Here is a 14788-nt window from a genome sequence, read left to right as displayed (position 1 = left end):
GGCCTCCTAAGTCTAAGATCTCCTTCAAAACTCTGGAAGGACAACTCTGCCAGCCATCTAAACAGACATTGGCTTATAAACCCAAGATGTTTCACAATGCTTTGGATATGAATCTTAATCATTTTTTCTCAGTCTGACAGAAGGTAAAAGTTTAACCATCTGAAATTTAATTCTGTGGACTCAAGGGCAGAAATCAATGACCTGATATTCAGAAGCCTATGTTAATAATTCATTGCATTTTTCTCTCCTCCTAATATGCTTCTATAATTTATAAGTAGAGTCACGGGGCTCTTGCTTCTCAGTACTCTTTTAGATCATATGCTCTTAAATGCAAGAATAGTTCCCAACGTCTACGATGTGTATGGTACACACAGATCGGAGTAGGAAGTCGGGGACATGTGAGCAATGACCTGTAAGATGTTGTTACTATGTCTCTCCAGCTTGAGTCTTCTTGTGGATAAGAATTTGTAGCCATTTATAATCATACTCATTACACCTTAGAAAGGATTATACTCAAGGGCAAAACATATCTTCCATGAACATTGCTCCTGTTTAATGCAGTGTCTCTTGCATGCATGGAATGACTGCCACTCAGAAGGTCTCATGGTCTGAGGACAGACTTGACCTGGAGGTATACCTTTATTTTTATGACCCTGTGTGTAGCGGTAAGTTTCCTTAGTCTAGACTGCCTATTCTTTGCGTGAGGCAAGGTTTTTCTTCTCTCTTACCTCTCTTCTTGGTTCTCCTCTGAATCATCATTTCCCCCCCCAAGAACAAAAAGTGCTTATGCTACTTTTGTTTCTCCCGAACCCATATTTTCTGAGTTCGCCCACATATGTTGCCCGAGCAACTCTTATTGAAAATGTTTTCCCTTTGGACTCAAATTGACCTGGGTTTGAATCATGAGTGCTTTGGGCCAGATATTTAATCTCTCAATAACTAACTTTTGTCATTTGTAAAACTGGAATAACACTATATACTTTATAACATTTGTGGGAGAGGGAAATACAATATATGGAAAAAAGTATATAACAAGTTCTTGATAAATAGTAGTTGTAATATTAAATTGGTTAAATTTTCTTTCCTTCCTATAAAATACTACTTATTTAATCATCTATTCCTTTGGGGTGTCTCTATCAGATAGATATCAACTATAAGGATGGCAAACAAATGAATATTTCTTGTAGATGTGATTTATTTAGGGGTCAACAGAGGCTGCAAAGTAAAATGGAAAGAGTGCATGGCTAGAGAGGTAGGAATATCTTGGTTCTGGCCTTGCTAGTTCTCCTATTAACTAGAAGTGTGACCATGTATATGATTATCCATACATGCAAAACTATAAGCTATCAGGAAGATTGCATTTATCATTGATGAAAGAGTAATACCAGATCCTTTACACATTTTAAATTTCATGTAAACCTCAAGTAGATTGACTTTGATTCAATTAAGCAAATATCTACTGAATAACCATTATGGGCTGTGCCTGGCAATGTGAGGGATAATGAACGGAGGATGCATATGCACACATTCTTATTGAGGACTGCTATGGGTTAGATTGTGTCCTTCCCTCAAATTCATACATTGAAGTCTTAACCTCCCAGTACATCAGAATGTGACTTTATCTGAAGACAGGGTTTTTGCAGAGATAGTCTAGTTAAAGTTAGGTCATTAGGGTGGACCCGAATGCAGTATGACTGGTGTCCTTATAAGAAGAGGAAATTTGGACACAGACACACACAGAGGGAAGACAACATGAAAATATGGGGAGAAGACAGGCATCTCCAAGCCAAGGAGAGAGGCATAGAACAGATGCTCCTCTCAGAGCTCTCAACCCAACCCTGCTGACATGTGCTGACATCTCAGACTTCCAGCCTCAGGAACTGTGAGACAGTATATTCCTGTAGCTTATGCTATCCAGTTTGTGGTGCTGTATTACGGCAGCCCCAGCAAATTCATACAAGGACCAATTATGTGCCAGTGACTGGGAAAGTAACACTGAACCAGACACTGTTTTTTCTCTCAGGGGAAGAAGTTAGGTAAAGAAGCAGATAATTCAGCCCTGGATGATAAGCAGGGTGCCATGAGAGGCCACTGAAGAATACTTGAGCAATACCAAATAATTTGTCTTAAAGGGTCCCCTTTAAGGAAGGAAACCCTGAGCCACATTTTGAAATAAGAGTTACCCAGGCTAAAAATGAGTGCAAGAAGGTATTGTTCTGGGCAGAGAACGGTGTGTGCAAAGACATGGATTTGTGAGCAAGTGAGGCACAATTGTAAGACTATAATAATTCAACACACCCAGAGTTTAAAAGGGGTGAAAGGTGAAGCTGAAGGGCTGGGCAGGGTCCAGATCAGTAGAGGAAGTCTCCACAGAGCGAGGAGAAAGACCAGGGTCTTAGGGAATGAGTCTTTCTTGAACAGGGAATCAGGAGGAGATAGGCTATGTTAGGTAGGAGGGAAATCACACAAAACATGAAGGTATGTATTTGGCAGTGAGAGTTCTGGTCTTGGAAAAACAGAGATCCTCTTGAGAAGTCGTGCGGAGGAGGTAGAAAAGTAAGGAGAAGTAAGATAAAGAGGTCCCTCAGAGGACCAGAAGTACGACAAACCAGGAGGGCTTGGAGGGCAGGGCCTGTATCCTGTTCAGTGTCTGCAATCTAACAGGGGCTCTATAGACATTTGCTGAGTGAACGAAGGGAGGAATGATGCAACAGTGTGGTTTTAGTGAATTGAGTGGGAACTTCTAAGTCAAAGCAGTTTAGTTTTAAAATCTAGGTGCTGCTGGGGAATTTTAAAAACTTTTTGAGTCTCATTATCTTCGTTATTAGTATGGGGGTACTAATACTTACTGATAGGGATATGGTGAGAATTACATGGGATAATTTACATGAAACTAAATAAGACTTAACAATGCCATCCGATCAATATTTATTGAGAAGCTACTTTACACCAGGCTTTAGGAATACAAAGATAAATAAGACCCACTCTGTCTCTAAGGATCTCACTTTCTAGGGTGGAAGGCAGACATCTGAACAGATAACATAATTGCAATGAAATATAATAAGGCCTACCTTAGGCTAAGAAAAGGATGCCAGGAGTGCACAGAGAAGGGGCAGTCATGTAAGCCAGATGACAGAATGGCATTAGGGAATACTTCCTGGAGGAAGTGACGCTTAAGCTCAATCACGAACAATGCTGCACAGTGAGGTGAAGAAGGAAGAGAAAGGAATTCCAAACAGAGGGAATAACAGGCTTCCTCTGCAGCTGTGTTCTTCTAGTTCCTATGCCTGTACTGTTCCCTTGCTGAAAATATACTCCAGTCTGACTGATAAGAGCAAAAACACCCTCTTTGCTCTTGTCAGACTCCTGAAGGCTGGATCTTGCTCTGAATTTCCTCAGCTATTGGCTGGATTCTCTGTAAACCAAACAGGCTTTCAGGGACCTTGCTGGAGCCGCGTGCCTGATTCCTTCCTCACTTTCTCCTTTCTTCCTTTCCTTCATCCTTCCTCCTTTCATTAAACATTTACTGTGTCTACATGTGTAAGCCAGGGGTTGTACCTGGAGATATAGAGGATCAAAGCATATTTCTAACTCTCAAATCATATTTCTAAGTCAAGTGCAAGGTAGCAGCAAATGATGGCCTATTGACTAGATCTTCCTGTTTTTTTGTAAATAAAGTTATATTTGAACACACCCATTTATTTGTGTATTGTCTACGGTCACTTTCATGATACAATAGAAGTGTTGAATAGTTGAAACAGAGACCATATGTCTTTCAAAACCTAAAATATTTACTATCCGGCCCTTTATAGAAACAAGTTTGCTGAGTCCTGTTCTAGTGTTTGTGTGGGGCGGAGGTGGTGGGGTAGCTGGACAAGTAAACTGGTGATATGGTGCAGCAAGGTGGGGAAGAAGGGCTCCTAACCCATACGTGGAAGGTCAGGGAAGAAGTGACAGTTAAAAGAAGTGACAACTAGGCTAAGAACTAAAGGGTAAAAGGAATTAAGAGGGGAAGGAAGATCATTCTCAGCAGAGACAACAGCATGTGCAAAGGCCAGGCAATGAAAGAAAAAAGCAGTTCTAGACAACAGTAAAGAGAGGAAATGATAACAGATGAGGCTGGACAATAAGTTGGGTCAGGAAGGTCAGAAAGGTCATTTCCTGAATATGAAAGCCATATTAAGAATTGTGTAAATATAATGTCCCTTAGGGAACTGAGAGTCATTGAAAGATTTTAAGCAGAGTAGTGCTAGAGCAAACGTGTGCTTTAGAAAGATCACCTTGGAGTAATCACTCTGCAGTAACATTTAACACTTGTTGGACATTTATTCTATGCAAGGTCTGTGCTAAATGTGTGGTACACATACATGTATATGGAAATGTTTACTGAGTAGCTAGACGGTATTGGATGCCAGGTAGAAAGAGGTGAAGAGTAGGGGCAGCTACGGATCTATGAGAACCAATGATCTCCCCGATGGATGGACAAGTTGAGCACCACCCACCTTTAGAGGCAGGAGGAGGAAGGGGAACAGGAGTGACTGGAAAGGTCAGTGTAATGTCACAGAACCCAAACAAACTTCAGTGAGGGAATAAATACCAATAGGGAGCAGACAGTGAGAATCAGACATTGAAAGAGGCCAAAGAGAAATGAAGTGAGAAGAGAAAGGGGTGGGGGTGGTAATTTATCAACAAACAGGTTACAGCTGACTTAAAAGAGAACAAACTGAGTGGAAGGGCTGGGACGCAGGCTGGGTTACAGAAGTAAAGGACGTGACTGGAAATGAGACAACAGAGGTCATTGCCACTGTTTGAGAAATCTGTCCATTTCTCAAGCAATGAAAAATGATTGTGGCTGGATTTCTTAAAATTAGTCTGTAATTCAGCAGTTTTAGCAAGTTTTTAAATTCACGAAGTAAATTCCTCATCCCAGAGATCTGGTCATTTGATTCAATACTGGATATCAAATTATGCAAATATGGTACATGACTAAATTAAAGGCCATTTCATGTGAGCATTAGTTAGGGATGGTAGCTATAGTACTGAATTATTAGAAAATGGGGCAGCATAATTTAATGCTTAAATATGTAATCAGAGTAACTTGCAGGTGGAAGAAAAGGCTCTTTTGTCCTTCGTGTCACCAGATTAGAATTGTGGCTACTGTTTTTTCTGAAGGCCATTCATCCTTCTCAGATGGCCATGCCTGCACATGCCCTCATTTCTGAGTTTTCTGCCGCACAAGCAATCTTCCAAGGCTAATGAGAGCTACAAGAACAATTAATAGCTCTGCCAGCACCAGTATCGTACCCTGCATTTTTAAAGAGCTCAAAATATTAAATAACAAGTCCAAAGAACATCTCTCCTGGACCTCTCATTACATTGATTTTACAGGTGAGTAAACCGAATCATACAGAAGTGAGACAGTGGACGCGAGAAGTCTTACTTCAGTTGTCTCTCACGCCACTGTGAGGCTGTTGCCTGTTACACTTGTAATTAAGCTGTTGTCTAGATAAAGAATGACTCCCTCCTGGCTTTGACTGTTGGTTACCAACAGATTTTAAATGCCAGTTGTTGAAAAAAAAAGATTTTTTTTTCAAAAGTGGGTGTGTAACTACTGGCCTAAATGAGTTTAGAAAATTATAGCTGCACTTTCAATATAAAGCCACCTACTCAACTCAGAGCCTAGCCTGTTTCAGAAGGAAGGCGTAGGGAGTGTGACAGGTATATTTCTCTTATGCCTCTAAATCTCAGTAATTTTATAACATTTTCTTAAACAATATTTGAAACAAGAAAACATCATGGGGGTTATTAGTCTTACCCTTTAGGGACAATTTATTTTTCTGCTTCACAAGTTTAACTTCCTACTTGGATCATGATATGCTGCTAAGATACTCAAAAGGTCATTTTTATCAGGTCAACTGCAAATGGGGCTCTTATTACAGAAAAGTTATTTATAAGAGGAGAAAAGAAGTAAGTCTATTAGCATGTAAAATGTACCACAAAAATGAAAAAAGTTTCAATTAAATACTAAAAGATCAATCTTGTTCAAATCTTTGGTTCAAATGGATGACTTCCTAGAGCTCTGTGACTCCACTTCAATGTCTAATAGGCAGTACTCACTTTGACCTTCACTAAGTTCTTTATGAATACTACCTACCCAAGTGTACAAAAATGCTAATTCAAGTAGGGCTCCAGGTATTATTTTTATATCTTACTCTGTGCACATTTTGAACATTTTAACAGTGGTTAAAGCACCCCAAGTCAACCTAGACGGCAAGTGCTAGAAAATGCAGGAGATGCTAAAAAAAATAAGTTGGTATAATTTCATTCTTCCCCCCTTTTGATTAGAGTTTACAAATATGACTGTTAGCTAGAACATGGTGAGGCTATGGGTCAGTTTTCCAAGTAACATACACTTCTTAATACAGTCTTTGGACTACAAATCTACCATAACACTGCCAGTGTTTTGATGTTATTGGTATCTTTATTTTCCATTACTCCGTGCCATGATAGATTTTACCTCTTCCATTGCCTACTGTAATTTGCTTCTGAAAAAACAATTGCTGGTAAGTAATATGCTGAAGGATGGTGATTATACAGTAGGATGAGGGGCAAGATCCCCATGATGTAGTGTGTGTATACACGTCACGTGTGTGTGAGCATATGAAGGAATGTGTATGCATTGTGTATGTAAATAATATGATATGTCTGAGAGCAATACTGTAACCTGCTTGAGGTCAAAGACGATATATTGTTTACTGTTATATCCCTAGTAATTAACACTGTCCTTAGCATATTGAAAATGTTTAAGGAGTGTTTGTTGCATGAATGAAAGAAGGGTACTAATGCTCTACGTTCCCACTGGCAAAACAAGGCTTCCAGTTTAAAAATGAGGCCAGAGGTTCGTCTACAATAATCTGCTGTACATCCGGTTTTTATGGGGAGATTTCTACGTACACAACATTATGCTAGGAGTGTGAGAAAGGCAAGGAAATTGAATACACAGAACTTGGACTTGAAGTGCTTCCAGTCTAGTTGGGGAGACAAGATATATACAAGTGAAAACTTAACTCCTAATTCTAGAGAGTGAATCATGGCATGCCAAATGTTATTTTTCATGCCAAATACAACCACTATATGAGATCAGAGAAAAGAGAGGCTGCTAAGGACTGGAGTCCTTAAGAAAAGCTATACAAACTGGGTAGAAACGGAGTTAGATCTTAGAGGATAAAAGACAGAGGGGAAGGAAAGGAAATAGCTGCGAGGGTTGAGGGAGAGTACAAATGAGCAGATCAAGACAAGAATAGATATTAATAGTTTGAGACAAATTTTAGGAAGCAGTCATCAGACTAGGAAAAGACATGATGATCGAAACATATATAATAAGAAAGCAAATCATCATGGGCATTTTGTACAATAATCACTTCATACTTAAACTCCTTAGTGAAAAGAAAAAAGGTAATGTTGAAACAGACACATTCTATATGTGGCAAAGTTGGGGAAAACAGGTGGGATGTCAGAGGACCATGGTGGCGTTCCCAGAGGTTAGTGAGTAGAAGGTAGACATGCCTAACTAGACGGGAGCTGATGATATATGACATCAGAGGGAATGAACAGGTAGAGTGGGGCCTGGATAAGTCTTTAGACAAAGGGTTTCTGTGTTGAAGTTTCAGACTTTTGATTGCAACATAGATCTGACTTTCCCAAAGTCTTAGGTGACCAGATGTACTTTTGTAGCTGTCCTTTGTACCAATTTCCATTTGTTTTACATTTTTAAGGCTACATAAATGTCAATACTGTGTACAAAACTATTCTGCAAACCACGACCAGTTACATAAAGAAAAGTTTGGAATTCTGACTTTCAGATATTTTTAAAAAATGGACACATCAATAAAATCAAGAATAAGTGTTAAGAGCCCAAAGGAGAAGCAATGATTGATAAATATTTTAAAATAAATGGGGGTCCTTCTTTTCTAACCATGCCTAGAAATTGACGTAAGAAATCTTTATTAAAGTTAATCATAGCCATGTGGATAAATCATCCATATATTGTGTTTACGTGTAAGAGTACATAGAACAGAGTTAACAAAAAAAATTTGTAAAGCTTTCAGTAAATACTTTGAAAGTTACTTATGTGAACCCTTTGAAACTCATATTCATGAATGGAATATTGATTAAATGAAAAATTAACTCTTGAGAATGTTTCCTAAATAAAATATATCAATGCATGGATGTACTATGATATTTCAACCAACATTAATTATATCCTTTTGATGTCTCTACTGTCTTGTTCTAAAAAGCGAATAAGACCTGCACTACATCATAGTTAATAGGAGTGTGGTGCTTGTTGCTTAGGCAACAGGATGAATAAATGCAGGTCAGAATGTGCTTCAAGAAAAACAAAAGCTAGAATATGATACTGAGTGCAGATTAAGCAAGTCCAACAGATTATTTTCACCATTAATGAAATCTATTTCTTAAAGTTGGCTGATCATATTAGTGTACTTTAACTAAGTTCATAATTAAATTAGATTATGGAGATCAATAAATAATTTTTATAGAATAGAAATTGATTTTTTTATGATACAAGCAGCAAATAAGTGGTGTACAGCAGCATGTAAAGCGATGATTGGTAACACTTTTATGATTTGCTTCATTTTCATAATTAACTCCTCTGAATGATAACTCAAATTTTTAAAGTTAATTCTGTTTCATGTAGAAAGTATTTGATTATTCTGAATTAACCATGTTTTCTTAATTTCTGAAAAATTATATACAATAATTGGATTTTAAAAATAAAGACAACAATCTATGGAGAAGATCAGACCTTGGTTTTGTCACATACGTCCAGGATTTTTTGCCTCCTGGATACATTTTGGAGTGCTTATACATATTTCATTCATGAATGTTTTTTCCGATCTCCAAATGCTTATTGGAAACATGTTTGGTTAACCTTTGCATTGGGCTTTCAAAAAGGGATTATATTTACTCAAAACTGTTTAACATTCAGAGGAAAGTTATGCTGAATTAAAATTTTCCAAGCAGACAATCCAGAGAATCCAAAGACCTACCTAACTTCTCATGGGACCAGAATAAATTTGGACACAGGTTTGAGAAGTGGGAATGAGAGAGTCTTATTTCAAGTAGAGATAAGGAGAAAGAATAAAGACTTATCCAAATGCGCAGTAAATATAACGACAATGAGAAGACTTTCATTCTACTCGACGGTTCCTCTAATTCTTAGTGTCACCTGTTTAGTGTCCTAAGTCTGTCCTAATTCTGCTCAGTCTGTCCTAAGACTCTTATAGCAATTGAAGCAATTTCACTTTTCCCCTATTTTAATACCCACAATATCTGTCTAATCTGTGACAGTATTCTTAAACATGAGAAAAATAACAGTAGCTGCAGGTCTCATTATAAAAACAGCTTCATAAAGAGTTCTATGGATACAGTTACATAGAGCTCATATGTCTTACTACATTTATGCAGCTTTAAAAGGAAAAACTCATGGGGCACACATTTTTGGAGAAGCAGCAGAAGTTTAACAGTCTGAATAATTTTCAAATCTACAATAGTCAAGTCAAGCTTGGAGAAAATAATCTCTAATGGAAATAAAAAGACATGCCTAGCTCTCAGTACTGTGTTATCAATTTCGTTACTAATAGGCTTCAGGTGTCAGCCCCAGCATTTTATTTAGACATAGCTATTGATTGTTTCTGCAAGCCATTTTGTGCTACATGCCTATGTTATGTAGCTCTGTCTAAATTTAGGGATCAGTAATATGTGTCATGGGACCTTAAAAGCAAAGAAAGCTAATAAGGACTGTGACGTAGCTTAACAAGGGAAACTGATGAGCACTGGGGGAGGTATGTGAATGATCAGAAAGCTGTATTATGGGTCTGCACGTTTCCCCATCCTCCTTTCTCACCTATATTCGTCGCAGTGGGAAGTTTGCACATATCAGGTTTAGATTGCAGGCAGACCAGTATTCAGAAGTACATGAATGTACTTAGTCCATCAGCCTCTCTTTCTAGATATTGACAGTTAATTGATGGAAGTGTTTGTTTTCTACATAAAGTAATAAACAATACCTCATTGCTCTTCAATCAGCATGTGAAGTAAGTGAAAGCTGTCTATAATAGAACATTTGAATCAGTTTGCTAACGAACTAAAGGTCATCCACACAATTTAAACTGCTTATTGAACAATTACCAGGAAAAAAAATGACCTGCACACCGTAAACAGAACAAATTGTCTAATTAATTACTAAACGCTGATGCGCAAATGAAATAATATGTGTTAGGAATCTAGAATTAACTGAAGAGTTCTATAACCTAACTGGGTATTCTGAGATTACAAATCTATAAAAATCACACAAAGAATGACAGGGAGAATATAAATGTTAATCTTCTTTCACTGCCTATAAATAGTACTCTCACCGGTTCATTCATATAATACACATGTATACGGATGCACATAGATCTCATTTCTCAGCAAGTGCCTATATGTTACACAGTAAGTTCAGTCCTAAGGGCATCCGATTTTCTAATGCGGTTACGTATATAAAATTGACCGGTTTTGGTGCAAATCAGGCTGCCTCTGAGCCGTGTAAGACACATAAGAAGCAAAGACAGACAAAAGGCAGCTCCGTGGCCACAGAGAGCATCTTACCATAAACTGCACATTGTCAAATCCATTAGCCATCAGGTGGTTCTCGTACTGAGGTAGCCCAATGCTTTCCAACCATTGTCCCACTGTTTGGACAGGGCATCTGGGTCCTGTAAGAGGATGAAGAGGGAAGCGTTTAAGCAGGGAGTAGCCGTCCACGGGGTAATAGCGGTAGTCCTGGGCTGAGAGGTGGCATTGCCACATCATGCTCCTGGGAAAGTTGCTATCAAAGGAGCCCGCCAGCTTGACAGATTAATGTTCTCAGCGAGAGAGCAAAGTCAGAAGTAAAACATAGTTTGCCAGGCAGGCTGTGGAGTATGACTTGATCCTAGCTCCACATTTCTTACATATTAATCTTTACTACCGACCAGTACGTCACACAGCCCCCAAAACCAGGCAGCAGAAGAAGGCATATCAAGCTGTCGGCTTGGGCTGGTCTGCGTTCTGTGTGATTGTTGGAGTACTCCACAATGAGCAGTGCACGGCCAGCAGCCAGAATTCTTTTTATCAAGTACTCCTACACTCATCAGTATGCAGCTCCATGCTCCTTGCTCCCCCTCGCTCGCTCCCCTTCATTACCCAGCCCAGGCTACACCTCGCATTTTCAATAATAGCCATCAGATAAGGCAGATTTTTTTTGTCTGCAAGCTGTAAGCCTGCTGCTGCTGCTTCCTCCTACACACCCATCCAACCGTCAATCTTGAATGATGAGAGCAGTCAAAACAAATGCAGAAAATAGCAAGATTCAAAAGCAAACCAAAGTGCTTAAATCTGAATTGAATCTTCATATGGGTTACACGTTACAGAGCTATTTGTTGTGGAATTTTACGTTTCAAAAGAAACACCAGGAAATGCAAAGCTTTAACTATAGCTTATAGGGGAGCTCCTGACAGGTTCCCTTTTTGCTCTTCTTTCCTTCCCTTCCCTTTCTTTTTTTCTAAATGCAGCACAGATAAATGTTTCTGATCTAAAGCTTTACAGTGTTTGGAGAACAATTATTCTCTTTCTTTACCTTGCTGTATCAAAATGAACCACTCTGAGGTTTTTTTTTTTTCTTCTTGAATTGCTGCAAAATACAGAAACTGCATCGCAATCTTGAAGTCAAGATAATTCATTTCTCGTTTGCGAGGCTTCTTCCAAACAAAAATATTATTAGGCACAAGAAATCCTTTTCCTCTCTGATATTTATAACCCAGTCTACCAGGGTTGACATTCTAAATTAGCTACAGAGGTAACATTACTAGGTAGAATTTTTTAATAAAGAAGAAGAGCCCTAACCAAAAATAATTTAAGAATAGCAGATGTAAATGTGTGAGTTTTACTGAATGGCAGACAGACTAATTTATTTAATAATTGAGAGAAACCAGAGATTAATAATAGAACCCATAGGAATAGATCATGGAACGAATAGACTCTTACTTAAGATTGAGAGAGAACTTGCAGAGAGGTTAGTCTACCCTCTCTCTTAATGCAGGAATCCCTTGTCACAGTGTTCCTGGAAGAATATCATCCAATTTAGGCTTGAATACTGCCTGTAACAGAGCTCTTACTACTTATCAAGAAGCCTCCATTTATTAGAAAGGTATTTTACTTCCTGGCTGACTCCTACTCACTCAATCCAGCTCTGCCTTTGGAGTCACACAGACTGGGAACACTGCCTTTAACACATAAAGTGTTTTAAAAATTAAAGATAACTCTCATCCCCCCAGAACAGTCCTGGCACATAGTAAGTGCTCAGCAAATATTTATTGAATAAATGAAACATGACTTTCCTTCTTTCCCAAAATCTTATCTTTCTTTGTTTCCTTTCTCTTTTGAAGAACATTGTCAACCTCCCTAGCACACAGACGTTAAACTGCAAAACATCTTGCACTCCCCCTCTCGCCGCTGACATCAGTTCCCAAGTTCCACTCATCCCTCATCGTAGTATCTCTTGCATCCATTTCCTTGATTCGAATTCCTCTTTCATATTTATGGAACTGACATCTAGTGTGATTTTGCTCTCTTAGTTCAGGCCCACCTGGTGTAATACAACTACGGCCTCTGTGTTCGTCTTCTTACCTCTGATTTTTTAAAATCTAGTTTATACGTGGATGTCGCAATAATCTCTTTAAGACAGTTTTGATTATCACTCTTTATTTAAAAACTCTGGCATGGCTTCAATTGGCTTCAAAATAAACTCCCAACTCCTTTGATGACATTTTGGGGTCTTCATGATTTCTACAAATCCTCTAATTTTATTTCTGTTCCCCCAGTGCTCCAAGCACGTGGGATCACTGGCTTGTCTTTAATGGCAGCCTGTAACATACTTGGGTTTCTTTTATTATGTCCCCACATTTATGCCTCTTCTTTGGCTTTGGATCAGATGATATTTCCTTTATGAAACCCTTTCTAGTTCCCCTAACAGGAATGTTTTAAGTGGCATTTACAGACCATCTATTATAACAAATATTTTTTGTCTAACATTATAGTTATTTGTGTACAAGATGTATTTTTTGGATGTAGGAATATGTCTTGCTAATATTAAAAGTAGTAAGGATTCTTTATGTACCTGCTAAATCAAATAATGCAATTTTCATTTCACAATCCAAACTATATAAAATCTTCCTAGTTTCAGATTAAAATTTTTTAAAGTCTATCCCAAGTCTCTGAATTTTTTATTTAAAGAAGATACCTAGGTTTTTAAATAGAAACGATTGGGTTCTAGATCTCTTAAGAAGGTCAAAAAGTTTGTAGCAGTTTAGGAATCTGTTTTAAGGAATTCAGGTTGCTCAATATTACCTATATGAGAAGTTGATAGCAAGACACTATTTGTCCTTGGCCAGCTCTAAAGCTGGTACACGGTGGAGTTAAAGGTAGGCGCCAATTACAGCCTCTCCTAGGGTCACATCCACATTGTTCCTCCTCATCATTTTAAGCTATGAGTAGGTGGATAAGCTACACAAAGATCGAGCAAACATGACAATAATTTTTTGGTTTGGTAAAGCATATGCTGATTGGCCAGCTCCTCAAATCTCACCTCATCTCCTAAGATGCAAACCAGGGACCAAGTACCTAGAAGAGTGCTACACACATTCTAGGCATTAAATTGCCTTTGTTAAATGAATGAACACATGACATTGGAAATGGCTTTCGTGAGATTCTCATTTCTTAAGAGAAAGAGAGAGAGAAGGAGAGAGAGAGTGAGAGTGAGAATGAGAGTATGAGAGAGAGAGAGAGAGAGAGAGACCTTATTTCAAGTTTCAGGCTGCTGTACAGAAACAGCTCAGAGAGAATACTGGTTACTAATCACTTTACAAATCTTTATATAGACTGACTGAATTTTATTCTTTTAACTATTCAATCATTCAGTTTCAACTCAGTAATTCTCATACGTTGGTGAAAGGTTTTAATGCAGCGGGGAAGTGAATTGGGAGAAACTGGGGTAGGAGGAGGTGGTGAGGGAGAGGAAGGAAGAAGAATGAGACCTTGAATCATGCTGTTTCTGGTTCTGTTAAAGTATTTTCTCATGAGCCAAACCACTGAAAGAACCCTTGTTTGGGTCTGAAGATCACTTTTTAAATAGTGTTTACATACATTTCTTACTTTACTTGCAATACTTTCTTGGAGTCTTAAAATTCTTAAGCATGACATCACATTATTGGGCAGGTCTCTTTATTCAACTAGAACTTCTTTAAGTTCCAAAAGGAAGCTAAGAGGAGGGAAAGAAGAGCTAACAGTTGTTGCTCAGGGCTACTGTGTTCCAGGCACTGTGGTGTGGATTATTAGCCCCACTTACAGATAAGGAAACCGAAGTTCAGTGTATGTGATGAAACCAGGAATTTCTTTTGCATAGTCTTTTAAAAAATAATTCTGGGGGTTCCACTTCCAGAATGGCATGGTGAGGAGCTCCATGGACCTTCTCCCCAGCCAAACAAACATAACTGGAAAAAATTGGATAAAAAACCAAAACAAAACCACCATTTAAAGTCTCTGGAAATTGTCCTAAGAACATACAGAGGATGAAGAAAGATTTATTCAAGAAAATCTACTAAAACTTGGTAAGAACAGAGAGCGTCTATGGCACTTGAGCCATGACCTGTTCCCTCCCACCCTTCCTTCCCTAGCTCAGTTTGAAAGAAGC

At 38.4% G+C, this 14788-nt stretch overlaps 1 protein-coding gene across 16 annotated transcripts in view; it reads right to left on the bottom strand.

Moving 5' to 3' along the window:
• ANKS1B (ankyrin repeat and sterile alpha motif domain containing 1B) overlaps window positions 1–10872 on the bottom strand; it is a 416932-nt gene extending 406060 nt beyond the window's left edge. For all 16 annotated transcript variants that reach the window (XM_033866212.2, XM_033866217.2, XM_019918430.3 and 13 more), the window contains exon 1: window positions 10669–10872. In XM_033866212.2, coding sequence (XP_033722103.2) covers window positions 10669–10872 — 204 coding nt within the window. The remainder of the gene's footprint in view (window positions 1–10668) is intronic.
• Between the last annotated feature and the right edge of the window lie 3916 nt (window positions 10873–14788).

This window comes from Tursiops truncatus, chromosome 11 (genome assembly GCF_011762595.2).
Source record: "Tursiops truncatus isolate mTurTru1 chromosome 11, mTurTru1.mat.Y, whole genome shotgun sequence".
In the NCBI taxonomy this organism is placed as follows: Eukaryota; Metazoa; Chordata; class Mammalia; order Artiodactyla; family Delphinidae; genus Tursiops; species Tursiops truncatus.
The sequence above is the reverse complement of the archived record's forward strand: the minus strand, read 5'-3'. Positions and strand labels throughout refer to the sequence as shown.